The 23646-nt window shown below is 38.1% G+C and overlaps 1 protein-coding gene across 4 annotated transcripts in view; it reads left to right on the top strand.

Annotated features, from left to right (window-relative positions):
- The first annotated feature begins 2308 nt into the window (after positions 1 to 2308).
- LOC127571451 (protein bassoon-like) overlaps positions 2309 to 23646 on the top strand; it is a 389147-nt gene continuing 367809 nt past the window's right edge. For all 4 annotated transcript variants that reach the window (XM_052017819.1, XM_052017816.1, XM_052017817.1 and 1 more), the window contains exons 1-2: positions 2309 to 2476; positions 19891 to 20290. In XM_052017819.1, coding sequence (XP_051873779.1) covers positions 2343 to 2476; positions 19891 to 20290 — 534 coding nt within the window. In that variant the 5' untranslated portion in view covers positions 2309 to 2342. The remainder of the gene's footprint in view (positions 2477 to 19890; positions 20291 to 23646) is intronic.

Genomic DNA, 23646 nt, shown 5'->3' on the forward strand with positions numbered 1-23646 from the left:
TATCTCATCTTTACAAACTTCAAAAAAAGAATTTTAAAGTATTACATCAAACCAATATTTTGAAGTCAAGTATGAGATACTTTTCACCCTCCCTGTCTTAGATATTATTTTTAAGACGGGAATTATTTCAGTTGTATCTGTTGAGGAAAACTTGTCAACAGAACTCCATCTTGTGTTGGAGTAGTTTCATATTTCAGAAACTAACTATCCTCTCAATTTGGAGTATAATTACATGATCTCCAAAAGTTAAGAGCCAATGAGAGTGCTTGATTAAGAACTCCCAGTCCTCTGGGGAAACTGGTACACAATTTTTATGGGGAAAAAAAACTTCACTGTATATACAATCCAGAAACTGGCTACCAATCAGATTAGGTCAAATGATAAATTAGCTGTCTTTGAAATCAAAAAGCAATGGGTGTTCCTCCTTTTCAGTGCAGTACTGAAGACCATCCTGTGGCATCAAAGCTAAAGGTTAAGATGATGCTGTGGTTGTCAACATTCAGTTATCTGTGTGCAAATTGAAACTTTTGATGATCTTATTTGCAAGGAAATGGAAAAAAAATGCTGTTGGAGGTTACCAGTACCTCGTAAAGTTTCTCAAAGAAAGGTGACTTACTCTACTGAAAGGTTTGCAGTTCCTGTATCCCTGTATCCATCTCACAGAACCAGACTAAACTCACCAGGAAATCTTAAAGCTTGTTGTTACAGGGTTAATGTTCTTTAATTGGCATGGTTAGTCATAATTGCAGCCAAACAAACCTTCTGGTACTGAAAATTTAACTTTCATCAGCATGGAGATCCATTAGTTTCAGTTGCTGGCAAATTGAAAATAAATAAGAAACTTTCCTTCTGTGTTGTTTATCTCTCTTATCTAGTTTGTTCACTGCACATGATATTGAATTCAGTATTACAGTTTATGCTGACCAGACTTGAGCTGCTCATCGACAATTTTTCTGTCTGAATAGATGGGAAGGTAGATTGTTGTTTGATTGGTTCACCAGATGCCCTGTAGATTTTTGAGTAGATGTCTGCAGGAACATGGTCAATTACAAGATTAGGAATCGGCTAATTTGTTTCCCAGACAAAGCAAAATTTGGCATAATGTCTATCAGGATGAAGTTCTCTCTGTCACTATTTTGCTCAAGAATAGTGACTTAATCTGATTATTTTGGCTAATATTTCTCTGCATTCAAAACATTAATCAATTATTCAACTATTTTGTTTTAATGTGCGCATTATCTCTTTTATTTGCTTGAAATAGTTATCATACTTCCAAAATAAAATTGCCATGAAGATTATTGAGACATAGGGAGATTAGATAAAATGTTCTTGAGCAATAAGATATACAAGCAATAAGATTGTATCTTGTAATTGATTAAAATAGCTTTATTTGTATAAGTTGGAACTGGAGGAATAATAGGGCATGATCCCTTAAATCTGCTTCACAATTCAATGAAATGTTTGTTGAACTGTGTCTCCATATTCTCACCTCATTTCTATATATTTTTTCTAATGAAACGTTAGTGACCTGAAACGTTAGTGATCTGAAACATTAACTGTTTTTCTGTCATGTGTGGCTGTTAACCATTTTCATTTATGTTTTAGGATGCGCAATATTTTGATTCTGCTCTTCTATCGATTTTTGGCGTTAAGAGCGTCAATCGCTATGTTGAATTTATACTGGCTTCTAGAAAAGATTAAATCTATAGATTCACAAACTACTGAATGAAGAAATTCCTCCTCAACGTATTCCCAAAATGCCTGAGCCTTTATCCCGAGACTATAACTCCCAATTCCCACTGCGATACCTCAAGCCTTCCAAGAGTTGTATGGGATACAAGTTCGTGGTTGGTCGCTAGTACTAAAATGCTATAGTGGTGTTGCTCCTGTACGTGCCGCCGATGTTTGGTTCAATTGGAATCGCTGTGCTAAAGAGAAATCACCGACTTGAAACATTGGGGGTTTCTCTCTCCACAAATGACTATATGCAAGAATTTCCTCTTTCTGTTCAGGAATTCTGTTGCATTTATCGGCAGCCACACAGGGGGACGAGCAGCGCAAGAGCCTGAACGGGTCGCGGCGAGCCCACAGCACTCCCTTCATTCACAAGAACGAAATCAGCGAGAGGGTGCGGGACGCTGGCGTGTGCGCATGCGTACTATCTTTCGGCGGCTGGGGCGGTCAGGGGGACAGACGCGCATGCTCTGTGCGGCATCAACGCACAGTCCGGGGGGGGGGTGGGGCGGTAGGCGGCGCAGGCGCAGTGGCGCCTCTCGGGAGACGAGTAGAAGATGGTGTTGATGGCGGAGCGGGAGCTTCGTTAAAGCGAGATTCTCGGTGACATGGGGAACGAGAACAGCCTGGAAACCGGCGAGCTGGGCCCGATCTCTGCACCGGGAGGCGGCGCCGCGCAGCCGCCGAAGACACCCGCCGCCCCCAACGGAGCCCCGGGAGGGCGAGCGGCGGCAGGCGGCAGGTTAGCGAGCGAGCGGCGGGGAGGGGAGGGGAGGCAGCGGGCGGACTGGGGCGTCGAGGTGGGGCCGGGGGTCGCGGTGAGGGGCAGGCACCCGGGCAGTACTGACCGCGTACGGTCGCCCGGGCAGAGCCACTGAGTGCCGCCGATCATCAGGAGCTGGAGGAGGGTAGGAAGCAGGCCCGGGCCAGGTGCTGGGGCGGACCAGTGGCCGGGGCTGAGGTTGCAAGCAGGAAGTAACTGTGTCCAACCGGTCAGGGTTACTATTACACTCACAGATGCCAGCCCGAATTCTCTTTTGTTTTGCAACAGTGAACGGTGCAATAGCCCGCAACGTTAGCGGGATGAGGCTGTCCTCAAGCTCTTCCTTAAACCATTCCTTGGATTTGAACTAAAGCCCAGGAAGGTTCTCCCCGGGTGGGTGGGAGTAAAGTCCTCGAAGATTTGCACCTGGAGTAATGCACGCACTGGAGTTAGTAGTCACAGGCGCCCAGCAAATAGGCAGTGGTATTAGCCTAACCGGGCGACTTCACTCGGTCAGTGCCGCAAGCAAAGTAAATGGCAGGGGGCATCGGGGTCTTAAATTTGAAAATGTTATCTTTTTTTGTGTGTGTGTGAGAGAGATCAGGACACGTGAAACGAAATGCAGCAATAAGCTATCAGCCAAAAAAGAAGCAAAAGAACAAGACGTGAGCTATGCTGGGTGTACCCAAAAATAAGGGAGCACATATGACAGGCAGCAGTGAGATAGTGAGTGTACAGATGTAGTGGTATGTTGTGGTAAAGGTTTGGTGAATCAGGGTACGTCCGGGAATAGAAACTTTTAAGCTCATGGATGAGGATCGTTCCGCTAGGTGAGATGTGCATTTGAAACGATTTTGCGTTTACTCAATGGAGATTGTTGATGTCTACCAAGGGAGCTGTAAATCTTGCCTTGAAGATTTTTCTGCCTTTTGCATTCTGGCAACGAAACATTGAAGGAACACGAGAGAGAGCACGGTTCAAGATGATGTAAAAGACTACATAGCCAAAGTATGTATAAGGCAACTGTGACCATTTTCTGCTGAAGAGAATTGCTCGAGTGTTGGCGGCAGAAGTAGCTGTCCGTTCAGAACCACATATCATGAATTAAGACAGTGGGCATAAATGGTTAACTTTTTGCGTGTTATCAAGCTTATCGAAATCGAATCATTGTGAAGTATTTTTAAAATAGGTTTAACGTAGCCGACAGTAATGTAATCATTCAATCCCTCGCTCTATATCTTTATGCATCATGATCGTGGTTAAAAAGGGAGATACAAATTGAAGTCCCCTGTGGCCGCTTTATTTCGTATTAGAAAAAAAAGCCATCCTCCAGCGGGAGGGACAGAAAGATAGTAGTGACCAGGAAGGAAGGGCTGGATAGGAATAAGGTAAAGCATGTAAATTTCATAACTCAATGCTAGGCTGGTTAACATGGAAACATAGATATAAAATGATTATGTCTGTCACTGCTTGGCTGAACATTTCCTGCAAAATAACTTTGAGCTTAAATCCGAAAACATTTGGCTTTTTTTTAACCAGCACGGTTCAATAATGAGAACTCTTCCTCTGCAACAGCATTCCAGATTCATAATTTTGTTCCGTGATCTGGAATTAACGCCTTGTTTTTTTATGCATTCCGATTTATTATTTCAAAGGTCCATGAACGCGCCCAATGATCGGCTGGAATTGTCACTGTCGGCAGTATTTTCCCCAAGTAGTGTGTGGTCTTCGCAAGGAACTCTTTCAATTCGATTTAACAATTACTCTGATTCCCTCGGCGCTCCGTGCTGATCGGAGCTGTCCGTTTCAGAACCACTTGTGCGTGTCACAGTCGACCAAGAACCCATGTTTGCAGCATCCCATTTTGTTTTAGGATGTGTTCGAGAAAATCAACATTTGACATTTCATTATTTTCGGTGGGACTTGTCCCTTTCAGTTTCTCTGTACGTTGAGGTCGATTTCAATGCTCAAGGCACTGCGATCTTTGCGCGCCGTTGTGATAGACATCGGGAACTGTCCATTTCAGCACCATTTCGGCGAACCTTTATTCATTTCCCCACACACAAGCTGGTAGCTTCCGCAGTTTTTACATCCGAGTTTTTGGGTTCTGAATTTGGCAGCCAGTGAAGTACACTTTTAATGAAGAGTCACTTACAAGTTTGCATCTTTTGGCTATGTTAGTATTACTCAAATGCCTAAGCTGGAGGATGTCAGATGACTTGATAGGACAGACCAGGCTATTGAGCCCCAAATTAATGTGATATATAGAATTAAGTCAGCATTAGATTTAAATCTTTAACAGCTCACTTTTCGCATGACTGTCTTGCATTCAGGGCCTATGCAGAACAGTATATAAATCACAAACTGTATGACAGTAATCACATAATGCCGTATTTGACTGTGAATGATTATAGTTTTGATCATAGCATGGATCTGAATGCTTACTGCTGCGCCAAGACCATACTAACCTGTGTGTAGTAAGTAATAACGGATGGAGCATGATAGGAATACAAGAATATCAAGACTACTGTTTTAAATGCTTGAAATATTATGTAACGGCAAGACTATGCAGCTGTTTTAAAATCAGTGATCTAAATGGCACACTTGAATTTCTAACATTGAACTGCATATTCTATAATTGACAACTAATTATTGAGTGGTCATTGGCTTTTTGGAAGAATTCTCATGTTTGTCTGTCCTTTTAAAAATTGGCATCATTCAGAAAAAATCTTCTAGTGCAAATGGTGCAAAACTGGATCTGTTAGAATTAAAATTTAACGCAGCTCATTTTTTAAGCACATGATTAGTGGATTAGATAATTAGAATTTTCCATGGGTTTGGGTATGAAGTAGAAGGGGGGTATGAAGTAGAAGGACGATCTTTGGGAAATGGGTGTTGGGGGGAGGGGAATTGAGTATGTGCTTTAGATGCAGATTGAGGTGTCCTTTTATTTTGATTAACTGGTTTCTAATTACATTATGTGGTGTAATTTTATTTAATAAAGTATGATTTTTAGGTCTTGAAGAATGGATGGTTTCTTTATTGTTTTATGAGGGCATCCATCACTTGGTGGCATATTTGCTTCATGTTGTTGTGTCAATGACTGAGTTCAGTGTTCAAGCAGGAGCTTGTTAGGGATAGTAAGAGGGAAATGTTGATCACAGTAATATTACACTAATACTTGATTTTTAAAGAGTAGCCTTGTCATTTTTTTCCAAAAAATATCCTTGGTTTGCAAAATTCCTGTTACATGCTGGTGAAGGGAAGATGTTGAAATGTTATCCAGAACATCACTTGGCAGTGTTACACTTTACAGCAGTTAGTAATTATGAACTTCATATTTTAATGTAAGAAGTTCAAGTAAACAATTTAGGCAAAAAAAAGTCAAAGTAATAGATTTACTGAAAAGTTTCAAGGAAACGTCTTGCATTAGCATTCCCATTTTTCAATATTCAATTTTCTCTTACTAAAGTGTTTCAAAAGACTGACAGTGTCAACTCCACAGGCACAGATTCCCTTTGACCAAGAAAGCATTTTTTCATAAGTGTCATAAGGTTATTTGATTGTCAAGTATTTTATAGCAGAGCCATATTTTGTCAATCCCTGAATATTCCAGGAATAGTCAATAGATAATTGAAAGAATTAGCTAATTTTCGTTCATAGAGAGAAAAGTGGTCTTTTTTCCTGGTTTTTATCGTTTAGTGCCATATCCACAAGTTTTTTGAGGCACTTCACATAACCTTTTTGCTTAAAAAAAAATGCTCCTTGAATGTCCAATATTGAAAGCACTGCTACAAGTTCCACACAGAGTTGGAAAATAACAGATATATAAAAAATGCATTTAATATTCAAGTCAATTGAATATAAACCTTCCAGGATGCTGTGGCACTTTCTGTTCCAAACGATAAAGGTGCATGACTCCTCAATGCAGAGATTTCTAATTTATAACAAGTACCAAATATTTTCATTTCAGAATCATATATAACAAATCAGCCCTTTATTCTTTCCAAGCAAATGTGTAGACTGAGTATACAGAATAAGCATAGTACGGGGGGGGGGGGGGCATTGCTGTGTTCAGTGCCATTCCTGAACTTCTTTGTTAGCCATGGATATGATAACTTATAATTTGATACTGAATTCAGTATTTTTTTAAAATTAAAATTAACCTGGAATTAAAAAGAAACTGCACAAGTAATAAAGTCAAGTCATAAATCCTAACAGGTTCACTAACATCCATAAGGAAAAGAAACCTCTATTTGCCTAGTGAGGCCCATATTTGGTTGTAATGTGGTTAACTCTCATCCTTTTTTGAAATGGCATAATTACTTTATCAGTTATATCAGCCTACTGATAATAGTGGCACTTGACAATGATAAGGCTACTCCCAAGCCACTGAAGTTTGTAATGGCATCATTATTAAAAGCTAGGGCTGGCTTCAAAAACAGGAAACTTTTTCCAGAAACTGGTCAAGCAATAATCAGGCAGTCATGTCATGGAATCGCACTAATCAACAATTCCACCTACAGGATAGAACCAATAGAGATGGTGAGCATGGGTTGGGAATCCTGAAAATTGACTCCTAACCCCATGAAATTTCAAGGCTTCAGGTCAAACATTAGTAAGTAAAATTTCATTCTTATTCCATTCCTATAGCTGACAAATCAATACTTCTGATGTTGAACAGCATGGGAATGAAGTAATTGTAAGAATTGCTTTTTTAAAATGCATTGTTGATGTTCTATGGTTTAAGAAGTCATGTGGATATTTCAAAAGAAATGGTGCTCATTATTGTCAAAGAATGTTCATTATCAAAAAATTGGCCTTTTCTGCCTTCTGGCATGAAAAGTTGGGAAAATTGAAGGTGTTTGGAAATATTTTCATGATGTTAGACCTCACAGACTTCTAACCATGTTGAAAAAATTGTTTTCTCAAAGTACATAGCTGAATGCTGAATACTTTCTATTTAAACTTGGCTGATTTCCCTTCTCCCTCATCCCTTCAAACGTCAACCAATGTGAGATTTGAATTTTTCCTTCATTTCCTCCAATACAGTGGAGGTGTAACGAGACAGTAGAATCTGAAGTGGAAAGTTCAGAGTGAATTTTATGCAAAATGGATTCCTAGTTCATATGGTTTTCTTCTATACAATCAAGATTAGATGTTGAGTACTGTTGGTTTTTGGTTGGTCATGACTTCCAATTTTTCTTGTTTCTTCTTGTTTAAAACACAAGAAACAATATTATGTTGAGCAGTAGATCTGGAACTCATTATTTTAGTCATAAAGTCTGAGGTACAACTCATTGAAATTTGCTGCTGGTTAGTATTTTTTTAATATTTCACCAGAACTTTGACACCAACAATTAAGATGGAAATCAAACAGTGCACTTGACTCAGAACTTTTACCTCATGGATTGAGAGCATTGTGGAAGCAAGCCTGATCTGCTGTTGCTTTGGTCCTGATTCAGATCATTGTTGCCTCCCAACTCAACCATTCCAATGTCCTCCTAGCTGACCTCCTACTTTCCAACCATTTATGCTTGAACTCGTATAATACTGCTTGCTGTGCTGTAACTCTCCACCCCTCACTCCGTATGCTCATTGATTCCAAATACCACATCATTTAAGTTTTAAAGTTCTTAATCTTGGGTTCAGATCCCACGTTAGTCTCACTCTTTCCTATATCTATAACACATCTTGACCCCATAATCTCTCATTTTCCCACTACCAATGAGAATTCTGCATGCACAAGAACAAAGAACAGGAATAGTCCTTCTGGTTCTTGAGTCTCTTCCATCATTTATCAAGATCATTAATTTTTCTACCTTCAAAGTAATCTTCTTGCATTATTCCCATATCGCTTGATTCCCTTAACAATCAGATGTTTATCTCTATTTTGAATTAATTCAATGACTAAACTCCCATAGCCCTCTGGGGTAGAGTATTGCAAAGATATGCCACCCCCTGAGTGAAGAAATATCTCCTTTTCTCAGTTCTCAATAACATACCCCATATTCTGAAGCTGTGACTCCTAGTCTAGATACCTCAGCTAGTTGAAACATACACCCTATCAAACCCTGTAAGGATTTTATAATTTCACCGAAGTCACGTCTTTCTTATAAACTTGAGAATACAGAACTTGTCTGCTCAATCCCTACAAATCCAGCAAAGCCACCATCACAGGAACCAGTCTGCTGCACTTCTTCCAAGGCAAGTATGCCCGTTTTTGGGTAAGGGGACCAAAGTTATATGCACCATTCTGTGTAGTCTCATGAATGCCCAAAATGATTGCATCTTTATTCCTGTGCTCAAATCCTCTTGCAATAGAAACTAACATAGCATTTTCCCTTCTAACTCCTTGCTGCACCTGCATGTTAGGTTTCAGTGACTTATGTACAAGGACACTCGGGTCTCTTTGAACATTGATATTTGCCAATTAGTTGGCATTTAGGAAAAAAATCTCCACTTTTTTTGTTCTGTGCTCAGAAGTGGATGATCTTGCATTTTTTCATATTCTACCTGCATGTTCTCACCCGCTCAGTTCACCTGCCTATATCCTCTTGAAGCCTCTTTACGTCCTCCTTTCTGCTCAGTCCTGTGAGGTTTAGTCCACTCAGCCAAATTGTTGATGTAGTTTGTGAGTAGCTGCAGCCAAAGCATAAATTCTGTGCTGCATCCAACTAATCACTGCCAGCCAACTGATAAATAATTTTTTTTATTCCCACTCTTCTTTCTGCCTATTAACCAGTTCTCGATGCATGCCATTTTATTAACCCCAGTTCCAGGTTCTCTGATCTTGTTGACTAGCTATTGCATGGTATGATATTGAAAGCCTTCTGAAAATCTAAATAAACCACATCTATTGGTTCCCCTTATGTATTGCATTGCTCACATCCTCAAGGATCTCCATGGATTAGTCAAACATATTTTCTCTTTCATGGATTCATCCTGACTCTGCTCACACCTATTATTTCTAGGTGTTTTGCAATTACATATTTACTTATCAATTCCAGCACTGTCCCTACCACTGCCATTGGGCTAACAGGTTGGGAGTTCCTTCACTTCAGTCTCTTGCACATAATTTTTTTTTCATTGCTGCACCATTGCACCACCTCTAAATTGATCCTGAATTCCAGAAATGAGCTCCAGAATTCCCTCTAAATCTTTCTGCTCTCTTTAAGTTACTGCTTGATAAATCTTTTGATCACCTACCCTAACGTCTCCTTACCTGGCTGTGCCAAATGTTATTCAACGCCCCGTGAAACACCTTTTGTGTTTCTGAAATATTAATGTAATTTGTTGTTTAAACAATTCTAATACTCTTAAATTACATACCTTTCAAAATATGAACAATTGAGCAAAATCCTTCAACCACTGCTCAAGTATCTACAAATGTTGATGAAGTGTGTATTGGTTGAGTGGTTTTACTCTATTGTTTATATTTTGAAATGTAATTAAGGTTTAATTAATATGATCTGGTCCTTGGAGTTGGTCATGTAAAATAATAATGCTTTATAATAGTATTTGGGAACTTGTCCACTCATAAGTTCTTAACTTGACATAAATATTTAACATGGGGAGCTAATGTATTTCAATATGTCCAGTGGTTTCATTTTAATTTCCATGCAGTTGAACCCAGCTCCTTGTTCATTTTTTTAAACACATACCCATTCCATCCTATAAATCATACCATACCATTGATTGTTCTGATTTAATTCTTCAGATCTATTCATGATCGGTGGAGTACGACTGTGAAGTTTTTTTTCTCTTAGTTAATGACTTATTTCTGCTATCAATTTTCTTTGCTCACCTTGCAGTTCTATAGACAGTTAAACTTTAGGATTACCAGCCAAATATGTTTGTTTCCAAATTTGATTCTTTTCAACAGGGTGTCACACTGGAAATCAGCCTTATTGGTTGCTGCTTTTTTTTCCCTATGCTTTCTCTAAGGATGCAGAGTTAAGTTTTACTATGTTCATTGTCTCTTTGGCCAAGGTCAAAAAGGTCATCACATACAGGGAATTGAATGAGATTTCCTGATCATGTTTCCTTTATCAAGTGAAATATTAATGCGATTTAATTTTGTTATGGAATAATAGTGCTGGACTTTCCCATTGCTTTGTCTTAAATGCTCTATTCAATGTAGAATTAGGTTGGACCAATTACAGTTATTGCTCTGTGCTGAGTGAGATGACCTCAGCAGTGAATAAATTAGAATAGTTCCTTGTTTTACCTAGATTTGAAATCTGCTGGTATTAGCTCTCGAGATGGCCACTGATTACTATTGGACAAGTTCAAGTTTAAATATTGGCTAAAGCAAGAGCTCTGGTCAGTAAGCTTGGATTGAAGTTTTGCTTTCTTCCTCTCAGTAACTTGACTTAAATAGCTAGGCCTTGGGCTCAGGAATCCTGTTATTCCACAAGATATGTTGAGTGCTGACATTTCTGTAGCTGTACTGTGAATTGCTATTTTGAGTAAAGGAAAGTGATTCCCATTTCAGTTGCTCCAGTGTCAAAATGTGAATAATTTTAGCTTATTGTTTGCACAGAATGTGCAAACAGAAATAATTATCTTTTTTTCCCCTTGAAATCTAAATATAACACTGGTGAATTCTCTCTTAATTAATTTTACAGGTAGTACACTTATTTGGCCTGTTGAATTTGTGGGAATTTTAAGAGCTGAGTGAGTCATTCAGTGAAAAATAACATCTGTGAGCATAAACTTTTGAATTTGACTATTTATGGTGAAACAGTAGGGAAATGCATTTGGACTGAATGAGATTCAACTTTGAGACAGAATAGTCCATAATATTTTAGACAAGTCAAATGTGAGAAGTAGAAAGGCATATCAAATCTTTAAAAACTATGGAAATTAGGAGTATATTAAAGGCAAGATGGTGATTTGTATGCCTAAATATTCAAGAGGAATCCATATGCATTCTGTGTTGCTTTGAAGGAGAAGGATGCTAAATTCAGATTGAATATCCTTGATGTGCATAAAGTTGTGCTGATAAATGGCAAAAAAAAAATTCTTGCCACAAAAGTGCCAGCAATGACCATCTCTAACCATTTTAACGGTCTTAAACATTACCATCGCTGGGTCGCACACCATCACCAGCCTGGAGATCACCATTAATCAGAACTAAAATAGCCACACAAGTGCTGTGACTATGAGAGCAGGTCAGTAGCTGGGTATCCTATGATGAACAACTTGCCTCCTGACTCCCCAAAGCATTACCACAGATCAGAGTGTGATGGAATTTTCTCCGTTTGCATGGATGAATGCAGCTCCAGCACATCAAAGGTTGACAATATCTAAGACAAAGCAGTCCACTTGATCATCTCATCCACTACCCCAAACATTCATTCCCTATGCTACCATACACAGTAGCTGCAGCATGCACCATCCATATTACCTGCATTACCATGCACCATTAACTGCAGTTGCTCATCTTGAGGGGGTGCAGAACAGATTTATTGTAATGATTTTAAGGATGAGTTGCCTTTAATTATATGGATAGATTAGAGAAACTGGTGCTACTCTCCCTAGAACAGCAGAGGTTGCGAGGGGGTCTGATGGAAGTATTTAAAAATTATGAAGGGTATTGTAAGTAGATTAGGAGAAATTGTTGCATTAGCAGAGCGTTCAAGAGCTAAGGGACATAGAATCAAATTGATTAGCAAAGGAACAAAAAGTGACTTGAAGAATATTTTTTGTGCAGAGTTCTGGAATACACTGCCTAGGGTTATAGCAGAGACTGATTCAAATGTGTTGAAAAGAAAGCTGAATAAACATTGGAAATGAATGAATTTGGAGGGCTATGGGGAGAAGGTGAGGAAGGGGTAATAGCTGCTAGAGCTGATACAGACTATATGGACCAAGTGGCCTCCTGTGCTGTAACTATTCTGTTATTTGAACCATATTTGGAATATAATTGACTACAGGTCCGCCTTCAATACTATAATTCCAAGCAAACTCATCAGCAAACTCCAAGACCTGGGACTCAACACCTCCCTCTCTATCTGGATCCTTGACTTTCTGACCAACAAACTACAATTAGTGAGGATAGACAGTAATACCTCCAGCACGATTATTCTCAACATTGGTGCCCCACAAGGCTGCATCCTCAGCCCTCTACTCCCTATCTACTCATGACTGCTTGGCCAGATTCAACTCTAACTCCATCTGCAAGTTTGCAGATGATACCACCATAGTAGGCCGTATCTCAAATAATGATGTGTCAGAGTACAGGAAGGAGATAGAGAGCTTAGTGACATGGTGTCATGACAACAACCTTTCCCTCAATGTCAACAACAAAAGAGCTGGTCATTGACTTCAGGAAAGGGGGCGGTGTACATGCACCTGTCTATATCAATGGTGCCGAGGTCAAGAGGGTTGTGAGCTTCAAGTTCCTAGGAGTGAACATCACCGTTGGCCTGTCCTGGTCCAACCACGTAGACACCATGGCCTAGAAAGCTCACCAATGCCTCTACTTCCTCAGGAGGCTAAAGAAATTTGGCATGTCGCCTTTGACACTCACCAACTTTTATTGATGCACCATAGAAAGCATCCTATCTGGATGTATCATGGCTTGGTATGGCCACTGCTCTGTCCAGGACCGCAAGAAACTGCAGAGAGTTGTAGACACAGCCCAGCGAGTCACGGAAATCAGCCTCCCCTCCATGTCTATACCTCTCACTGCCTTGGTGAAGCAGCCAGCATAATCAAAGACCCCACCCACCCAGGTCATTCTCTCTTCTCTCCCATCAGGCAGAAGATACAGGAGACTTGAGGGCACATACCACCAGGCTCAAGGACAGCTTCTATCCCATTGTTATAAGACCATTGAATGGTTCGCTTGTATCATGGGAGGAAACCTCACAATCTGGACTCTTGACCACACAATCTATCTCGTTATGACCTTGCACCTTATTGTCTACCTACTCTGCATTTGTCTGTAGCTGTGACATTTTACTCTGCATTCTGTTATTGTTTTTACCCTGTACTACCTCAATGCACTGTGTAATGAATTGATCTGTACGAACGGTATGCAGGACAAGTTTTTCACTGTACCTCAGTACAAGTGACAATAGTAAACCAATACTAATATAAATTAAAGAACTTCAATTAATTTGTGGAAAAAAACTGAGATGTGGCACCAATCTGGAGATGAATTGAAGTGGTTACCATATTATCAATGACCTTTTTCTAAAGTAGACAGGAAAAATGAGAGCGGGGAGGGGGGTGGAGGTCTTAACCATGCATCCAAAACTCTGGCTTTTAATTAGCCAGTTGCTTGTTCAACAATACTGGACCTGCTTCGGGGTAATGAAATATTCTGTGTAGGTGATCTAAAAGTAGAATATTTGAAGTACTTTTTATAAGCTTGGTTCAGAGTTAAAACAACAGGAGTTGGAAATTAAGGCTAGAAAATGTGTAATTTCATTTGATTGAAGACTCCATCACAAAACAATTGTTTGGAGCAAAGAAATGTCAAACATACTCCACAGAAGGTAAATTATTTTAAGGCTGAGATAGTTTAAAAATATGCTAATGTGTCATAAAGGCAGGGCTCCTTTAGCTAAGTATGGAGCAAACAAGAGGTTTGTGGTAAATATGAGGAAAAAGTACATATTTTAAAAATTGCACCGACAATAATAGAGAGGTAACGCTGGAAGTAAAGACCAAAGTATGAAAGAAAATTCAAGCATAGTACAGTAAAATATAAGCGCAGAAGTATCGTTGATAAAGCTGTGGGGCAAGAGTATGGAAGAGGCAACTTGTACTCAAGAATGATGGAATAACAGCATAGCCCTTTATGCATCAAGGTATTTATTAAAAATGAAGACAATGTGGCTGTAGGATTTCTGATCTGAAGTGTACTTGGACAGTTATTAATCAGGATAAAGATTAAAGAAGATAGTTGTCCAAAAGCTTCCAGATTGGGCATAGTTCAAAGACTGAAGTGGAAAATTCTTATTCTTTCTCTTTTGCATTTTGTAGAACATTTAGAAAGAGTCAAAGAGTTGTGCAGTATAGAAACAGGCCCTTCAGCCCACTGCATCCATGCCAACCAGCATGCCTGTCTATACTAATCCCACTTGCCTGCATTAATTCCATATCATTCAAGAAACCGTCACAGTGCCTCTTTTATGTTTTACGATTCCTATCTCCACTACCTCCGGTGGCAATTCTTTTCAGATACCAACAATTCTTTGTATCAAAGATTTTACCCCTCAGATCTCCTTTTAATGCCAAAATGCTTCACTTCACTTCTCATCTTAAACCTATGCCCTCTCATTTTCAATACCTCTAACATGGGAAACAGATACTGGTTATTCCTCTATCAAATCACCTCTCAGCCTCCTTCCCTTCAGGAAAAACTCTCCAACTCTCTTGAGAACTCAAGCAATCTTTTCTGCACCCTTTCAAGCTTCATTACGTCCTTTGTATAGTGTGGTGACCAGAACTGCACACAATATTCCAGGCGTGGCCTAATCAATGTTTTGTATGACATCCCAGCTCTTGCACTCAGTGCCTCGGCTGATGAAACAAGCACGTCAAATGCCTTCCTCACCACCCTACCTACCCGTGTTTCCATTTTCAGAGCGTTATGTACTTGTACACTAATGTGTCTTTGTTCAACAACACTCCCCAAGGCCTTGCCATTCACCGTGCATGTCCTGGCCTGGTATATCTTCACAAAATGCATTGCTTCACACTTGTCTGAGTTAGGTTCCATCTGCCATTCCCTTGGCCACTTTCCTAGTTGATCTAGATCCTATTGTAACATTGGACAACCTTCTTCACTGTCCACTTTACCACCAATTTTGGTGTCATCTGCAAACTTACCATGCTGCTTGAATTCTAATCCAAATTATTAATACATATGACAAACAACAGAGGACCAGGCACTGATCCCTGTGGTACATCACTGGTCACTGGCCTCCAATCTGAAAACAACCCTCAACTACCATCATCTGCCTCCTACTACTAAGCCAATTTTGTATGCAATTTGCTTTCTCCCCCTGGATCACATGCGTTCTAACCTTTCGCAGCAGCCTAGCATGTGGGACCTCATCAAAAGCCATGCTAATGTCCATGTAGACAACATGTACTGCCCTGCTCTCATCAATCCTCTTGGTTACCTCTTCAAAAATCAACTTTATGAGACATGATTTACCACACACAAAGCCATGCTAACTATCCCTGATCAGTTCTTGCTTTTCCAAATGCAAATAAATTCTGTCCATTAGAATCCTTTTCAATAACTTTCCCACCACTGATATAAGGCTCACTGACTGGTTTCCTGGCTTACCTCTGCTGCCCTTCTTAAATAAAAGTACAAGATCAGCTATCCTTGAGCCTTCTGGTACCTCATCTGTGGCTAACGAAGATACAAAGATCTCCGTGTATAACATCCTAGGACATTCCTGGTTAAGCCCCAGGGATTTATCCACCTTTATACATTTCCAGATCTTCTATGTAATGTTGATATACTCCAGGATATTGATGTTCCCTCCCCTGTACTCATGAGTTTCCACACCAACCACTTGATTCATTTCCTAAGAGGATATTGAATGCAGCCCCTTCTTTAGTAGGGTCATTTGCAGACTGCTTCAGAAAACCTTCTTGGATATACTTAAATTCTGCCCCATCTAATTCCTTAACTGAAAGGCAATCCCACTCAATAATAGGGAAGTTAAAATCACCTACCATTATAACGTTGTTATTGCTACACAGAAACGTGCTAATTGAGCTCTCTCAACACAGCCATGCTTGAATAGTTCTATTCGTTTAGGATTTGCTCTGTAAATAGGTGAAGAGCACTGATTATTTTTTTTCCTTTAGAAGACATAAGGTACTGAAATAGGGAGATTTTTATATTTAAAAAAAAAACTAAGGTGTTCAGATTTGAAAGCAATAGATGTGCTTATGCTTAAATGGTGATTTTTGGATTGTTAGTATTGCTAATGCTGTCTGTTGTGACTTCTTTTGATTTCCATTCATAATTTAGAGAAGGACTTTTTAAAAAAAATTCATAGTAGGGTTCATGGTAAAGTAGTGAAGTAAGCAGGTACGTGCAAGAAATCATAGTACATATTGGTCAGGTAGGTAGAAGACACAATTGGTTCAACGCCATCAATACTGAAGAATGTTTTGTGACAAAGAACCAAGAAAGCAAGTATACTGAACTGGATAATATAATTATGGTGCAGTGTTGTAGATCTTTAAAGGAGGATGGATGAAATCGAATGTAGAATGTGAAATATATAAATCAACAAGTAATGTTTAAATGTGTGGAAGATATTTTTGAGGCCATCATTGGATTATCACCTGCAGGTTTGGGAAGAATGTTAGCATGGAAGACATGCAGTGGTGGTTCATTGGAATGAAAGATTAAAGATAAGTAGAAGGCTTGAAAATCAAGGCTTTTCTCGAAGAAACAGTGAATGGTGTGGGGACAATTTAAAAGTTATCTTCAAATTCTGAACAGTTTTGGGAAAATTTTTCAATTTGCAATCTGGGAGCCACAGACTGAGGATGATCACAATTATGTGAAGGGATGCTGAAGAGCAAACAGGGACATGAATCTGAGCAAGTTTTTGAAGTGGATGAATATAAAAAGATAAGTATGGGGGGGGGGGGTGGAGATGGGAGATAAAATGAGAATATCCTGCTCCAGTTGAAGAACTACGAAGAACAGTATTGCCAGATAAATTAATTTTATAATCTGCAGATGTAGAAGAACACTATCCTTGTTTCAAACCTGGTTGGAAATGCAGACATGCTTGTGCTTCTGTCACACAGTTATTTACAACAGATATTAATCTCAATATTAAAAAAAATTCTCACATTCTGATATAAGAACACTCTCTGGTACATTCCATGATAAAATAGACATCATTATAGAGATCCAATCAAGCAGTAGCTCAAGAAAACAATCAAATTGATGGCATGCAATGAAAGTTTTGAGTTCTGCACAGCAATCTGTGTATATGACACAGTTTGTGACCAGAGTTCTTTTAAAGCATAAATAATCTAAATATAAAGGAGAGAGCAAAACTCAAAATAGAGTATAGGGTATGCTGGAAATCTGAAACAAAATTAAACTGAATATGTAGGTACAGTGTAACCCCAATTTATGGCATATCAGGTAATGGAAATTTGCCCCTTCCGAATTCACAAATCATTATCAAAAAAGATGAGACACAATAAAAAAAATCACTTATAGAAATTATGTGAGAGAAGAAATAAACACAAAATATTTGCAGAGAACTGAACTGTGACACAGAAGCACAAGTATGTCTGCATTTCCAACCAGATTTGAAACAAGGAAGGTCACTTAAGGGATTTGCTTTGGAAATTGACATGGCAATCTCTTCTGTTGATACTTGTACAATGATGTAACATCAATTTCTAGTTAATTTAAACAACAACCCTTTCTCTTCTGCTAACAATACACATAGAATTCCCTTGCCTATAGACTGTGCACCTGCAAGGGCATTACTGTTGAGAGAAAAACTTCCTGTAGGAATGCATCTCCATTTATAGCATGGAACTTAATGGAGGAAAAAAAGGGTTCAAGTTATGGAAAATCACAATACAGACAGATTCTGAGAATGCAGTCCTTCTGTAATGTGGGGCTACACTGTACTCTGAGAAGCTAACTCTATTTCTCTCTCCGATGGTATTGTCCAATCTGTTGATTGCCAGCAGTTTTTCTTTTATTTTATGAGAAATTACTCATTTAATTCAAATAGGAGTAAATGCATGCTAAAGACTGAAAAACTGTATATGAGAAATGTGTTTAAAACTATATATCATGGTTCATAGAAAATTTAAATCAAAATATTGAAAAGTGATTTACTGCAAAACAAAGATGTTTCATTGGTTGCATACAATGACTACAAACATTCTTTTTAATTTTTGAAAACAACATGTCTATGTACAGAATTTAACTGTACTCATTAACAACCTAAAAGGCTACCACTTTGATTAAATCTGAGGCATTTTCCTCCTTTTGCTTTCCTGATGGCAATATTTATGGTACATTTTTCATTCAATAACTGATAATCCTAGACTGTGTATACAGTCTACCGTGATCTGTGTTTGAGATTTTTCATGCAGTTTGGTTGTTAAAACATACAAACAAGATGGGTCCCGCATTGGAAGAATGGCTTGATTATTCTTAAGATACATGGCCAAGATTCAGGAAATTCAACAAATGTATCCCTACCCTGAGATTATGCCCTCTTGTTCTAGAATCTTCAGCTTGAGGAAAGAGCCTCTAAGCATCAATCTGGTCACTCTTTTGCAGAATCTTGTATATCAATGAAATTACCTTTTTCTTCTAAACTCCAGTGAGTACAGATCTTCAGGAATCTTACTCGGTCTCTCCTCGTCACTTATGTCACCCTTGAATGAACTGAATGAAATTGCTAATTGGCTTCAAGGCAAAATGATGGTATTTGCCATTGACCTCAAAGAAAGCCTGTTCACCTTTTACATGGCTATTCCATTTCAGTTGTTGTCAGGCATTAGTTTTGGAGCCAATCAACAACTGAGATGTCATCAAGCTGGCTGAATAGCTGATCATAGACAGTAAAACAAGAAGTAAAAAGTACATTTCTAGCTAACACTTCAAACATTTTAGTATGCAAAAAATACTGGGATATAAACATTCAGTCGAATGCAGAATCTGAATTATTTTAATTCATTATATTTTGGAATTGGTGTGAAGAAATTAGAGTCCACTATTTTAAAGTTAGAGGAGTTGCTAAACAGTAAATAAGGTTTAGTGTACCATTTAAAATTTATTTACACATTGTACTCTGAGAATAATTTGTAACTTTCTGAAGTTTTTAATCAGGTGATTGATTTCTGAACATTATACTGCAGAAAGATATAGTGGTACATTCTGTGGAGAAGCAAAGAATTTCTATCATCAACTGTCAGAATTTTTTATTTAACTGCATACTTTTATCTTCCAGACATTGCCACTTTACAGTGTAATGATGACTAACATACGTCATATTACAACTGCATATCCAGGCCAATATCACTAAAATACAGTGTTTGTAGAACATCTATATAGTCAATTTACTTTTGACCTTGAAGTATTGGTGGATAAGGCTGATATTTTTATTCAGTTGAAATGAACCACCTCAGAGTAGGCAGTACAGTAGGATCAATTGATGTTAATACATTGAATCATTTTTATGGTATTAATTTCCCAACTCTGTGCTACTGTATTGATGGCAGCCACTTAAAGTTGCAAGAAAAATAGCATTTTTTTCAAGTGGAGAACAATTTTAATTTTTTATTTGTTATTGAGTTGCTTATGGTTTGAGTAATTGTGATAATTAGACTGAAACTTGCCTTTCATTTTATAGTGCAAGACCACATCAGAGTAATCAGCTTGGTCAGCCTGATGTGAAAATTGAGACCCTCCAGCAGACTACTCCCAACGATGAAAGTGCTCGAAGAATGCAAAATCAAGGTCGTTCTACACAATCTGTACAACAACAAGAACAGAGGAGGACTCTCCAAGTTGACACAAATATGAAAAGAACAGAAAAATCCCATTCTGCATCCCCAGATAGAGGAAGTGCTCCAACCTCCCCTTATTCAGTACCACAGATAGCTCCATTGCCCAGCAGTACTCTGTGTCCTATATGTGCAACTACAGAGCTGAACTCTTCTCCAAAACAGCCAAACTTCAACACTTGTACTCAGTGTCAATCAGTAGTGTGCAAACAGTGTGGATTTAACCCGAATCCTGACATTACAGAGGTGAGTTTTAATTCTTTGAACTACTTTGATTTGTATAAGAGGTGCTTTAAGCATTCTTATTTAATATGAATTACTTTTCTTCACGAGATCTGGATATGAAATTGATTATTTAAGTCTCATTCATCTTTAAACCTTCTTTCAAGCAGTAACAGGGTTAGAAAGCTTAAGTTCTACCTGGTCTCTCTTCAAAAGAAAAATTAATTACATGAAAATCAAGATTCTGTGATTGATTTTTGATGCTTAGACTGTTATGTTTTTCAAGCAGAGAATGTAATGATATTTAAGAGTGAACTATTTCAATGTTTGAAGTGGAAGTTTGTAAACAAGTGCAGTGAACTGCAGAAAACAGGATGAAATAAGGTGGTTCCATTTTAAGAATTTTAAAAAGGAAGTTGAGGAGATATGGTGGGAGGAGTTGCCTTGGTGATTAAGGATGAAATCAATTCAGTAGAGAGACATGATGTATCCTAAAGTAACAAGGCAGCAGGGACCTGTGGGTGTGATTAACAAATGCAAAAAGGAGTTAAGACTGATGTAGGAGTTGTACAGAAGCCCTCATAGCTTCAGTGAGGTGCTGAATTGCATAAATGCTGAAATTAGACAAGCTGTAACAAAGGCATAATAAAGTTATTGGTGAATTTTAACATTTGCATAGATTGTTATAAATGTACTACCTTGTATTAAAAAGAAATGAATTCTTGTGTGCTGGGGCAATTTTCTACAATGTAAGTAGAGCCCATTGTGGGCTACCAGACATGCTCTTGCTCTTATTTTCTCGAAGTTGTCTATCTTCTGTTATAAGAAGATTACCCAAATAAGGCTTGCAATTCAGAAATTTGACTGAGGTTTTTTCAAGATATTAAGGGAAACAAGGCAGATAGAAGCTATTTCTGCCGGGGAATATAGTCCAGGCTACTTGTATTAGTTGGATTATGAACTCTCAGGCTTAGCTGCTTAACTGGTTGATGTGCCAAGGATAAAACCAGACCGCCTTTTAATGAGGAAAATGAAAAAAAAAATGTTGGTGTCAAAAAAGTACTGTTTTGCTTAGTGATCGTGTGGAGCTTTTATTAATTCTGTACATTTTAGTTGCCGTGTCACCCAGAATAGCATCAGTATGGGGAATTGCATAAAATTATGCCAAGCATCTAATGGATGATCTTTATCCCTCAATCTCTTAATGCCAATTAGTCTAATTTGCAAAAATATTCTAATATAATTATTTTTAATTAGAAGCATCTTATCCATATCTGAATTTGATTTCTCACACCTCTGCTCAAGGTGGTGGTTTAAGTTAGGATATGATTGTGTACCTCTCTGCTACTTTGCCCAAGCAGTCAGGAGCGGGTGAACATATATTGTTCCCTGTGACCATAATCAATTAATGTAGGAACTTGCATGTTGAGTATTAAGAAACTAGGTAACTACATCCTCACTTGGTAGTCAACCTATCAGTATCCAGAGGCAGGGACTATATGACCATATTCCAGTGGAAGTTCTGCATATTTATAACTTTTACCCTTTGTTACTTTGATAAACTTTGGTTTTCACCTCATCAGTTGAGATCAGTTTTCTCAATTAAAGGCTGAAGTTCAGTCCCACAGTATGTTATGTGTTGAGGCATTGAACTGTTGGGTTAATTTCCCTCCTCTGTACCTTATTTATTTTATTTTGTCATTTATCTAGTTAAAGTAATAGTCTCTTGTAGTGCTTTTTGACAGTGTTTTTCAATTAGTCCCAATTCTCCTTCGAAATTACTATTGAATCTGCTTTCACGGCCCTTTCAATATTCGAGCTATAGAGCTGTAATTCTTGGCCAGTGCACGTAAATTTAAGAACTGTGTATCCTTTATCTGAAAGGATTAAACATCAAAAGGAAATTTTAAGACAAACAATATTTGAACTCTGTGCAAAATTAACTATTCTGAAAATGAAAGTTACTTGGGCAGATGGTAAATGGAGAAATAAACCTGTGAATCTCAATATTTATAAATATAACATGATTGTGCCATTGGCCTAAGGTTTAAGTTATTGAAGCAGCTAATGATTATAGTATTGAAAAGAAATTATCTCTTCACATGTAATTAAAATACACTTTTTATTGGAATATGAAAGATTAGTGAAGGCAAATTCACTTTGGACTGCAATAATACTGTGTGAAAATACTGCTCCTTTTAGTAATTCATCCTGGTTGATTGTGTTATTATGCCCACTGTCACTGGTTAAATCCCTAGATAATAAACTAAAAGAAAATTCAATTTACTTTTGTCTCTCAATTTACTGTGATGGAATGTATTAAACATTGGAGGTTATGTATATGAGAACAATTATCACTTATTAAGATGCATCTTAAGTGAGAGGTCATCCGAGTTAGCTATTTGTGGATAACTTCAATCTTCAGAAGCTTTAGTTTGAAAAATCTATCAGTTACTGCTGTCCTTCGTACAAACCCAAATGGGGGGGGGGGGTGGTGGGGAAGAAACCTGACATTTTATTTTGTTCTTTGAATGTAATTCTCAATGGCTCTTTCAATAGAGCATTTTTTTTGAGGAAATAAAAACTAAGTACAGTTTCCCCTCTGTAATGTAAAATGTTTAGTTCAAATATAATGGCATCATGATGTACATAGCTGACAGTATGAATGGTGTCATTACAAAACTTTGTCTATTTTTTGGTTGAAGTATCATCAGTACCATTTTATTCCTGTTCTCTACCCTGCCATTGAAATCAGAAGAAATTTTGTTGCAGATTGACCATGAGGATTTGGGAGTTGCTTTGGTGGAATTTAATAAAATTGCTATCAGTTCACCTACTGCAGGCAGCTTGTGGCTCAGACATTTCTTTCCACAGCAAAATATATCATATTTTAATCTGAGTATTAAAATTTGAAATGTATAATGAGTTGATGAAAAATCATAAGTTTTTTGTATGATATCTTTGGTTCCCTTTCCCCAGCCTTATTAAGTTGTAACCTTAAAAGAATTGGAAAGTTAAGTATGATCAATAAATGTTTTCTTTCTCTTTTTGTATTTTAATGATTAGCAAAAGAGGGCATATTTTTGCCTTGAGATATTGTGCAAAACTTGCTGGTAAGACTGTTTCAGCTTTACATCTGGCAAGCCTGGCACCCTACTAAACATCATGTTACAAATTCCTAATGCTCGAACTGAAGAATTGAAATTAGTAATTCAAATGGCCCCAAATATCTTATTTTCTTGAGCATTTACCCATTTTCAGTTTGCTTCTGCTTAATTCCTTGGGATTTCAAAGATACATTAGGTGTGTTCTGTGGTGAAGGAAATTTTCTGGAAATAATGGCCCGTAAGTTTCTGGCTGTGATGAACTGCTCAGTTTCC

The sequence above is a fragment of the Pristis pectinata genome, chromosome 6 (assembly GCF_009764475.1).
Source record: "Pristis pectinata isolate sPriPec2 chromosome 6, sPriPec2.1.pri, whole genome shotgun sequence".
Taxonomy (NCBI): Eukaryota; Metazoa; Chordata; class Chondrichthyes; order Rhinopristiformes; family Pristidae; genus Pristis; species Pristis pectinata.